General features: G+C 39.4%; 1 protein-coding gene across 1 annotated transcript; it reads left to right on the forward strand.

Annotated features, from left to right (window-relative positions):
* Positions 1 to 1,579: 1,579 nt before the first annotated feature.
* On the forward strand, positions 1,580 to 10,129 carry ATP5F1A (ATP synthase F1 subunit alpha). The gene is made up of 12 exons (XM_006075282.4): positions 1,580 to 1,728; positions 3,235 to 3,313; positions 4,533 to 4,702; positions 6,252 to 6,425; positions 6,513 to 6,679; positions 6,881 to 7,029; positions 7,367 to 7,518; positions 7,616 to 7,840; positions 8,348 to 8,455; positions 8,566 to 8,710; positions 9,629 to 9,779; positions 9,918 to 10,129. The coding sequence occupies exons 1-12, from the start codon at positions 1,669 to 1,671 to the stop codon at positions 9,997 to 9,999; spliced, it is 1,662 nt and encodes a 553-aa protein (XP_006075344.1). The 5' UTR covers positions 1,580 to 1,668; the 3' UTR covers positions 10,000 to 10,129.
* Positions 10,130 to 11,062: the final 933 nt, after the last annotated feature.

An 11,062-nucleotide genomic window follows, 5' to 3' on the forward strand; every position in this document is an offset into this window, starting at 1 on the left:
TATGTATCTGCTCATTTACTAAATTCCAGATAAGGGTAGGGAAGTTATCTTTATGCCCTTTGTCCACTTTCATCACTACAAATTTTACAAAATATCCTTGAACTTTATTTTTACAAACCCAAATTTTACCTAGTCCTACCCCTAATTCCCAGGAGGACTGTCATATTTACCCAAGGCTCACCTTGAAAAGGAAGTAGGATATTAGATAAAGGGATGGGTGATCATATATTTGCAAACTGTTTTAGGATATGACTTTTTTTTTTTTTTTTTTTAGGATATGACTGTTTTTAACCCAGATATTCATATGCCCAACCCAAATTAAGATTTGGGGTATATGCTAGAATTTGATGAATGAAGCTAAAAGATTCTTCTCAAAACAGCTACAAGTGCAGTTAATGTAAATACTCTCCACTATCATAAAATGCCATAAAATGGCACAGTGGTAAAAAAAAAAATCCACCTGCCAATGCAGGAGACACAAAAGACATGGGGTTTGATCCCTGGGTCGGGAAGATACCCTGGAAGAGGAAATGACAACCCATTCCAGTATTCTTGCTCAGAGACAGAGGAGCCTGGTGGGATACAGGCCATGGAGTTGCAGTCTGATAGGACTCAACAAGCATCACAAAATACCTAACATTTTCCTTCCCAACCCAAATTCTGCACATTTCACAATTATCTCAGTATCTCTCTCTCTCTTTCACACACACACACACACACACACAATCTCCTTGGGGGGAGCAAAAGTCCTGCCCTGATTTCATTGGGTAGGTATAGAAAGTTATTGTCATCATTGCCGTTTTACTTCAAATGAAAAAGTAGTGTCTATACTGTCATGAAAATAGCTACTTTTAAAGGAAAAATTGAGCCCTAGCTCTCCCTGGAGTGATTCTGGACAATTCTTCCCAGGATTAGCAACCACTCTATTCAAATTTTTGCTTGTTAAACATTTTAATGTTAAACATTGCCCTAATTGGCAGACATAATTCTTTCAGCTCGAATCTAAAAGAACTACGATTCTTCAATTTGAGTGCTTATCACAGTGAGGGTGCTTTTCAAACGTTCGGCTTGCCCCCAGTTTTTGACTCAGTCTCTGGGTGTGTGGCTAGCGATCTGAAGATTAATCCGCGTTAATTCGCACAGCAGGAAATGCTCTGCTGCCTACACGCCCAAGAAGAGTAACTATTGCACCCACATCACCAAGGTTTAATAGCTGTATCTTCGGGACCCGCCACAGTCAACCCCCCTGATGGTCAAGCTAGCCAGCTGCGCCCCAGGACAAGGTGACGGCAGCATCGTTTTTCTACCAGGATGCGGCCTGGAAACTGCTTCTCAGCCAGTTCCGCTATAACCATGTGGTCGCCCAGGGCAACCACAAGGTCGATGAGAAAGATCAAAGTAAATATGTAACCAGTGCCTGGGTCGAAGCTGGCAAACGTCTGATCAGTCATTTGGAGGTTCAAAATCTAAAAATGATACTTAAAGGAAGAAAGTAATTAACCTCCCACTCGCACGCTGGCAGATTCGCGTCCGGGGGTGAAAGCGAGGGGCGGTACATCCGGGTCACGTGGGCTGACTGCTTTGACCTTCCCCGCAGCTCGGCCATTTTGTCCCAGTCAGTCTCGAGGCTGCGGCTGCGGAGGAAGCACCCTAGGAGGAGCTGCAAAGATGCTGTCCGTGCGCGTCGCCGCGGCCGTGGCCCGCGCCCTCCCTCGGCGAGCGGGGCTGGTGAGCACGGGAGGCTGGCTGGAGAGAGGGTCCAGTCAGCGGCGGGTGGCGATTGCATGGGCTCGGGCTCTTTTTCTGTGCAGAGGGTGAGGGGCTGTGGCGGGCGGCGCCATCTTGCCCCGCTGGCCTCCCGGCCTGCCCTGGGCTCTCGTCGAAGGGCTCTTTTGCTTGCCCGGTGCCGGAGGGTGCAGGGTGCTGCAGGGGAGACAGTGACCTTTGTGCTCTCTGGAGATGGCCCCTCGGGACGATTCCAGTCTTCGTCAGAGAGGCCGGAGAGGGGCCTTGGATGAAGGTCAGGGCTGGGGCGCTAGTTTCTCGAGGCCTGCTCCGAAACGGGGAGCCTGGGTCCCACTGACTCTCCGGACTTCCTCGCTGAAGGTCAGAGTACTGTTGTCAGCCCGGGTTGAAGCAAGGTAGGGAGCATTGCGTGAAGGTCAGCAGGCCCCGGCATTTCACCTCCTCCCGAGGTCGGTTCAGAGAAAAGCAATAAATGAAGTTGCCTTTAAGAATGCTTCAATATGCAATCTCTTAGTGCCGAATAGTGAAACGATCGTGAAAACACCGTACAGGTGCAAATATGCATTTCAGTGCGGGCGCCACCCTGACAGCCGAGGAGCTGGCTTCCAGATTGTCTCAGACTGGCAGACTTTCGTTGGTGGTGCTTTGACTTGTTTTAAGATTTCATCCTTGAGGAATGTTAGTGATTGAAAACTCAAGTAAAATAGAACATAGGTTGGGAGATTCTTTGGAAGGTCACTGCCCTTCATCACCTAAATCCCATGAAGTTAAGGACATTACTCCTAAAGGTTATGTAAACGCTTTGACATTTACTTGTGTTTTCATCTTCAGGGTAATCTCAGTTTGGAAAGCCAAATAAATTCGTTGGCCGTTTACTGCCCTAACACAACCGCTGATACCATCTTGGATTTCTATTAACAAAAACAAAAAAGAAGTACTCAAGGACATTCATCCTAGTCCTGTAGAAGGGAATGTCTTCAGAATATGCCTTGACCAACCACAGCTGTAGGAGGAGGGTCCGGATTCCTGCAGGATTTGTTGAAGGGAGTTTTTTTGAAAACAAAGTGCATATTGCCATATCTCTTGGTTTCTAACCAAACTCAACATTTAGAGGCTTTTTAAGATTAGAATAGAAAAATCTATTGAGATTTGCCCCTTTTAGGAAGCAGTTTATAAAATTGAGGATTTCCACAACTCAATTGAAATACATTTAAAGTCAAAATAATATTTATCTGGTGCCTTTAAAAGGAAAGATACTTTGTTAGCGGTTGCTTTTTAGAATATGCTTTTTTTTTTTTTTTTTAGTGTACTTACAGTGTACCTGGAACTGCATTAACAAATTTTCACATATATTGATAAATGCTTTCTCACGTGATTAATATTTGTGCTGATAATTTGATCATACTAAGCCTGCATTTGTTTAAGCTTGCTAGTTTTATAAAGGCCTTTTTTAAAAATCAGATTTTTAAAGAAAATTTCTTGCACTAGGTCTCCAAAAATGCTTTGGGATCATCCTTCATTGCTGCAAGGAACCTGCATGCCTCTAACTCGCGTCTTCAGAAGACCGGTAAGTCATTATTTCTGTGTCTGGACCACACTTACTACCTTGTTACTAAATGAAAAATGTCACGTAGGTTACATACCTGCTGGGAATATTTTTTTGGATTTTTTCCATTAGTGAATTTTTTTCTCAATTTTAGTTACTGTGGAATTTTAGATTCTGAACCCATAATATGCCATTTAGCTCTATTTTGGTAGGTTCTCTTCTAGTGAATTGAACTATATTTTTTTCTCTTGATGGGAACACAGATTCTTTTTTTGTCATAATGAATACTTCTTGGTCTGTATCAGTATATGTCAGGTGGTAGGCTCCTTTTTGACCTATGAACCCTTTCCTAATAGACATTGAGAAAACACAAGTAATTTTTATGTGTTTCAAAAACAGGAACTGGTAACCTATACCTGGCAGTCTGAATTTGCACACTGTAAATGCAATAGAGAAATGAGGAGGTAAAGTTAAGAAGATTCTGTAGGTTGGGAAATTTTTTTGAGATGTGCATTAGGGCTTTTGAAATAGGTATCATCTGTATGCCAAGATGAGGAATATAATACATGCTTCCCTTGAAAGCGAGAAATACAGCTTTTCATCACTATTTGAAAGTGGGTATTCTAATGAAGTTTTTCCTTGGCTGAAATGATTGAAGTGTGAAGAAGAAATTACCCTTTTTTGTCAAAGTGAAGTGACATAAATGAACTCTCAAAGTGCAAGGGCTATCAGTACTTATATTTTGTTAAACAGTTGGGGTTTTTTTTTGTTTTTGTTTTTGGCTGAGTGACTTGTGGGATCTTACTTCCCCCAACAGGGATTGAGCCTGGGCCCTTGGCACTGAAAGCATGGAGTCGTAGCCATTGGACTGCCAGGGAATTCCTAAGCTGTTGCCTTTTAAGATATACTTTTTATAGAATTTAGCCAAAAAATTCAAGTTTCAGATTTCTTAAGAGATTAAACCAAAGAATTAGGAGATAGAAAATATTTATTTTAGGGATATTGCTTAATTTGATTAGCTCCTTACCTGATTTATGTTTGTCTCGCGAGGTTTTCTCTCAGTCACTTAGATTCGTTTTCATACTGGTAGGTATCAAGCTTTTTTTAAAGAATGTTAACTTTAGAATACAATTTGATTATTCTGATCACAGCTATAGTTTATATGTTGTTGGGGAAATGAGTTTTGAAAAGATCTTTGGACCAGGCTGTTTTTTGTAATGGAATTGTCCTCTCTTAATAGGCACTGCTGAGGTGTCCTCTATTCTTGAAGAGCGTATTCTTGGAGCTGATACCTCTGTTGACCTTGAAGAGACTGGGCGTGTTTTAAGTATTGGTGATGGTATTGCTCGGGTACATGGCCTAAGAAATGTTCAAGCAGAAGAAATGGTAGAGTTTTCTTCAGGTTTAAAGGTAAATTGTAAAATGAGATTTTATAGTTTTAGCATTGGTGTTTCCTCAGTTATTCATTTAGTAATTGAGAGATTGTGTCACATTATTTTTTTTTTTAACTTTGAATCTAAATCTGCTTCAGTGATGTTTGTGTTTGTCATTACTATAGATTGTGAAAAGAATATATATTTTTGTTGACCAGACTTTTACCCTCTGGACTGATTTACACATAAGTTGTAACCATTAGCACTGAAATACAAAATTGGGTAATCTTCAACCAGATTGTGAAAAGCTCAAGTCTGTTCGTAGCTGTTAAGATCATTCTGTACAAAAGCATTTGATGAGTTAAATTCATTTTTGGCAGAAAGTTGGAAGTCATTGACTTTGTGTTTCCTGTAGGAGTAGACCTGTTGTTGAGAGGTGAGCTAGTGGTACAGTCATCAGAAGCACTAATAACAGAAGGGTGCTTTTTTCTATTAGATTATCGTAGTTGGCCAGTAAGGTGAGAAGTCAAAGTTGCAGGAGTCATGGGTTCTCTGACAAAAGCAGAGTATGATATCCAGGTGGACCAGGGGCAGTAGAATTTGGTGTCCAGTATGGAAAAAGAACCTGTTGGTGTGAAAGACTAATTATGGAGCCAAATGTTTTATCGGTAGCTCTCACCTTGGCTAAAAATTTACCCTTTGATCTATCGTTGTGTGTAGCTTTGAATAGGCTGAAATAGAGGAACTCATTTTCGTTTAACTTTTAAAATCTAGGAGTCCAGACTGATACTGTCTGAAATAACTTTTGCCATAATGGAAGTGTTTTATAGATACGGTAACTACTGACTTGGGTAACAGGGCAATTACTAATTTCAATTTTAAATAGCCACATGATGTTAGTGACTACTCTGTTGAACGTTAGAGATTTAGACTAAAGATTTTGTACCTGCAATGGTATTCCATGGTACTCCTCTATATTTACTCTGTAATTCTTGAGAGCTTTATTTATTGACCAGATTCAGTTCCTGGACTAGCCTTTTTGCATTGATTATGTATGAGCTAGGGACCTAAAATCTTACCATTTTGAAATACGATGAGATGACCCAGCACTGTTCTGTTGTACAGATTTGTTCTTGATTAGGTAGCTTTTAATTTAATTTTTTACTGACTTGATGGATATAGGTTCTTACTAGATAATCTTTAAAAAAGATTGTTTATGAGTTCTCACAGATGTAAATCAAGTGTGTCTTCCTAGTTGACCCTGACACTTTACTTTATACTGGTCACCTCATCCAAAAACTGTAGTCAAAGGAAATGCAGTGGAAGAAGCCTAAGCAGTTCAATTTCTTTGCTTATTTTAGTTTTTAGAGGATGTGATAAGGTGCATGTTTGGCTTATAATTTTAAACTCTGATTATTCGAGGGAACTTGACAAGTGTTTACTGAAGATTGTTTGGTGGAAAAATAGAAGTGAACCAGATCTGAAAAGTTGGTATTGCTCCCCCTTCCATTTTCATATGTAGTGTAGGTATATGGGAAGAAGTGCCACTCAGGCTTCATGGATATTCAATTATGTCTTTTGTATAGGGTATGTCTCTGAACTTGGAGCCTGACAATGTTGGTGTTGTCGTGTTTGGAAATGATAAACTTATTAAGGAAGGAGATATTGTGAAGAGAACTGGGGCTATTGTAGATGTTCCAGTCGGCGAGGAGCTGCTGGGTCGTGTAGTCGATGCCCTTGGTAATGCCATTGATGGAAAGGTAGGTTTAACTTTATTGGATTTGGTTGTAGCTTCAAAACAAAGAGCCAGATTGATTGTTCTGGGGTTTCTTCTTATTGTTTAACAGGGTCCAATTGGTTCCAAGGCCCGAAGACGAGTTGGCTTGAAAGCCCCTGGGATCATTCCTCGAATCTCTGTGCGGGAACCAATGCAAACTGGCATTAAGGCTGTGGATAGCTTGGTGCCGATTGGTCGTGGTCAGCGTGAGCTGATTATTGGTGACCGACAGACTGGGTAAAGACTTAACAGCTTGTTTAAAAGTTCTAACTAAAACATGCTCTATTGAAAGGTTACTTTTAGACTTGGAATGGTAGATATAAAAACTTTGGCTATACGGCGAGAGTAGACTGTAATATGAGAGTAACTTGTAGTGGAATTTAAGTTGGGGAATTCTTTGAAGTACTTAGTAAGGTTTATGTTTATTTTTTCTTAAAGCAAAACATCAATTGCTATTGACACAATCATTAACCAGAAACGATTCAATGATGGAACTGATGAAAAGAAGAAGCTGTACTGTATCTATGTTGCTATTGGTCAAAAGAGATCCACTGTTGCCCAATTGGTGAAGAGACTTACAGATGCAGGTATTAAGGAATTTCAGTCTCATTGCAGTTATCTGGGATGCTGCAAATCTTAGAATAGCTTATGCTTAGAATGAAGTCTGATTTTAATTACTCCCTAATGAACTCAAATTTATACTAATACAAGTCAATAAAAAAGTAATAAGTAAAAAACTATATCGGTAGTATAAAGCAGCAGTAAACTGAAGGTTTTGTTAGTTTCTTTAAAGTAGAAGCTATTAGACTGGTAATCTTAATAGTAATGACAGTAGTAAAGTACTTAATTTTTATTCTAGTAATCTCTAATTTAAAATCACAGTATTAATAATCATGTAAAACTTAATGTTTATTTTCTTCTCAGATGCCATGAAGTACACCATTGTGGTTTCAGCTACTGCTTCAGATGCTGCCCCACTTCAGTACCTGGCTCCTTATTCTGGATGTTCAATGGGAGAATATTTTAGGGATAATGGCAAACATGCTTTGATCATTTATGATGACTTATCCAAACAGGTCAAAATAAATGTATTTTTAGACGTGTTTATGTTTGTATGTGGTAGTTGACAAATGTAGCTCCTGTCTAATAGGTGCACACTTTTCTATACTGTAGGCGGTTGCTTATCGTCAGATGTCTCTGCTGCTCCGCCGACCCCCCGGTCGTGAGGCCTATCCTGGTGATGTATTCTACCTGCACTCCCGACTCCTGGAGAGAGCAGCTAAAATGAACGATGCTTTTGGTGGTGGCTCCTTGACTGCTCTACCAGTCATCGAAACGCAAGCTGGTGATGTGTCTGCTTACATTCCAACAAATGTCATTTCCATCACTGACGGACAGGTATTATTTTTATGATTAAATGTGGAAACTTTGGGTGATTTCAAGGCAGTAATTGAGACTGGTAGTTTTGAACTAATTTGTTAAATTCCTTTTACTTTTCATTATGGAAAACCTCAATTGTAAAGAGAATAGTATAATGAAACCCCACATATCCCAGCTATTTATGTATTGATGGTATAGTATACTTCATTCTTGCTTTCTTTTTCCCCACGGTTCTCTTGTGTGTAATTTTGAAGCGAATCCTAGAGAGATCACATCACTTCACCAATTTAAGTTTTACTGTAAATATGGTACCTAATTTTTTTGCATCTCATATCTCCTCATCTCAGCAATGGAATATACAGGATGATTTTGAGTTGTGAAAGATTTAAGGAGCTCTTTAGGATAAGAAGCCGTTTAGCATTCTTCAGTTTTGGGGCTTCAGTTTTTACTGTAGTGACTTAATTGTGAAAATGATTGATTTCTTTAAGCTTGCTAATATGCCTCTGTATTTTCCTTACATTGTAGATCTTCTTGGAAACAGAATTGTTCTACAAAGGTATCCGCCCTGCCATTAATGTTGGTTTGTCTGTGTCCCGTGTCGGATCTGCTGCCCAAACCAGGGCCATGAAACAGGTAATTTGTATCACTTTGTCATTAGGTTAAAAATAAAAATGTATTTGTATGGTGGTCTGTGTCATTGAAGTATTTTTGTATTGTTTGAGTTAACCATTTCTATGTTTCAGGTGGCAGGTACCATGAAACTGGAGTTGGCTCAGTATCGTGAGGTTGCTGCTTTTGCCCAGTTCGGTTCTGACCTTGATGCTGCCACTCAACAACTCTTGAGTCGTGGTGTGCGTTTGACTGAGCTGCTCAAGCAAGGACAGTATTGTGAGTTGTACATTTGGTCAAGTTCCTACTCTCTGTTAGGACCTGGGAATATAACATAGCTCCTTACAAACTGTAGTATGTGCCATTACCTTTGATGAAAGATGTTGCCTTTTGAATGTGATTGATACCTGTTTTAATTAAAGTACAGTCATTATTTCAATGGAATTCCTAGGAAGGGTATAATAATACCTTTATTTTAGAAATTAAGACATGGTAGATTCTATGTCTCCCCATCATTGCCTTGGCTATATATGTGTGGAATCTGGCAGATTTAAAAGAATGTTGAAGGTGAAGGTCGCTCGGTCTTATCCGACTCTTCGACCCTATGGACTATATAGTCCATGGAATTCGCCAGGCGACAATGCTGGAGTGGGTAGCCTTTCCCTTCTCCAGGGGATCTTCCCAACCCAGGGATTTGAACCCAGGTCTCCCATTTTGCTGGCGGATTCTTTACCACCTGAGCCACAAGGGATAACTAATAGATAACTAATATAGAGTAACTAATAAAGAATGTTAGTGTTGGGAATTCCCCAGTAGTCCAGTGGTTAGGACCTCTGTACTCTCACTGCCAAAGGCCTGGCTTCTATCCCTGGTTGGGGAACTAAGATCTCGCAAGCTATGTGGTGCAGCCAAAAAATATATATTATTATAAAATTTCAGCAAGTTATTTATACCCGAAACAATCTCGTTGGGTGATGCATAGTGCTCATGGAAAAAGTGCAAAGATTGTACTTCAAGGCTTACCAATAAGAGGAAAAAACTGTTTCTCCAGGGAGGTGGGAAGGAGTACTAATACGGAATTTCTACTTGTGAAATTCCGTGATCTATGGAGACATGTTAATAATTTGTGAAAAAAATAAGTTTCTCTAACTCTGGAAACAATGGCATGCATTTGTTGAGCAACTTCTTTCTTTTCAGCTCCCATGGCTATTGAAGAGCAAGTGGCTGTTATCTATGCTGGTGTCAGGGGGTATCTTGACAAGCTGGAGCCCAGCAAGATCACAAAATTTGAGAATGCTTTCTTGTCTCACGTTATCAGTCAACATCAAGCCCTGTTGGGCAAAATCAGGTATGAACACAACTGATGTCTCCTTTTTTGTAAGCTTTAAAATAGAAAGTCTTGTTAAAATTCTTTTGAATTCTGTAATTAGGTTAATCATTGAATTTTTGCCCAGGTCGCAACTGATCTGCTTTTGTTTTCGAATAGGACTGATGGAAAGATCTCAGAAGAGTCAGATGCAAAGCTGAAAGAGATTGTAACAAACTTCTTGGCTGGATTTGAAGCTTAAACTCCTGTGGATTCACATCAAATGCCAGTTTGGTTTTGTCATTGTTTCTTCTAGTTCCATTTGTAAAAGGATTACTCCAATACTGCAGATGTACAGTAATCACATTAAAATAAAGATTCCATGTTGCTTGGTGGTTTTCTATAGATTGATTCTTGAAAAGAACTGAGATTACTTTGAGGAATTGGTAAATATGTTTCTTAGCTTTTTGTACTTTATTAAAGTTAGCAGGCCTACATAATATTTATGATTGAGTTCTTTGTACAATTCCAGAGTGTTTTGTGATTGATTAAAGAGAAATTCACTAACTGGCCATAAGAGGCAAAGTTCATATTTGATAATGTGAAAAGCCTGACTGGCTTCTCTGCCCAGAAGACTGATCTGCATGAAGAGGTACTGTAATCAGTTAAAAAAAAAAATAGGGCAACTAAGGTTTTCAAAGAAATGAAAAAAATGCTAAGTGAAGAATAAAAGATAAGGACAAAAATTGCAAAAGTAGGTTATCAGAATGAATAAAATTGTGAACATGTCAATATCTTTGCTTTAAAATACCGTTCGTACGCTGCAGTTCTTAATTATGAAGTGATCAGGTTTTCATGGTTAGTATGTTTGGTCTTATTTGGGAAATTTTTACAGTCACAAAGATAACTATATTTTCTGTTGAGAGTTGTGAAGATTTGCTGTCACCTAGGAGCTTAATTCACATATTAGAGTTCACCAGAGAAATGAAACGTAAGTGTAGTTGTATACAGAGATTATAGTGTTGGCAAATTTGAAAGTGTAGGTGGGCAGGTTGGAGACTTAGGGAAGTGTTCCATTTGGAAGTACAATTCCTTCTCCCACAGTAGACCTCAGGTTTTTCAATGGCAATGAGACCCACCCTTACGGAGAGTAATGGACTTCACTCAAAGTCTAATGCTTTTTTATTAAAGTGTTAATCATCTAAAAAATACCTTCACATGGGACTTCCCTGGTGGTCCAGTGGTAGATTGTCCTTCTCCCCAACCAAAAAGAAAAACAAAAAACAAACCCTTCACAGCAATACCGAAACAAAAACTGGGTACCA

Source organism: Bubalus bubalis, chromosome 22 (genome assembly GCF_019923935.1).
Source record: "Bubalus bubalis isolate 160015118507 breed Murrah chromosome 22, NDDB_SH_1, whole genome shotgun sequence".
NCBI classification, from domain to species: domain Eukaryota; kingdom Metazoa; phylum Chordata; class Mammalia; order Artiodactyla; family Bovidae; genus Bubalus; species Bubalus bubalis.

Excerpts from the sequence above, each read along its gene's own strand:
- ATP5F1A (XM_006075282.4), top strand. The coding sequence starts at position 1,669 with ATGCTGTCCGTGCGCGTCGCCGCGGCCGTGGCCCGCGCCCTCCCTCGG. Across the intron at positions 1,729-3,234 it reads TCCCTCGGCGAGCGGGGCTG|GTCTCCAAAAATGCTTTGGG; the intron begins GTGAGCACGGGA and ends TTCTTGCACTAG. Across the intron at positions 9,780-9,917 it reads GCCCTGTTGGGCAAAATCAG|GACTGATGGAAAGATCTCAG; the intron begins GTATGAACACAA and ends GTTTTCGAATAG.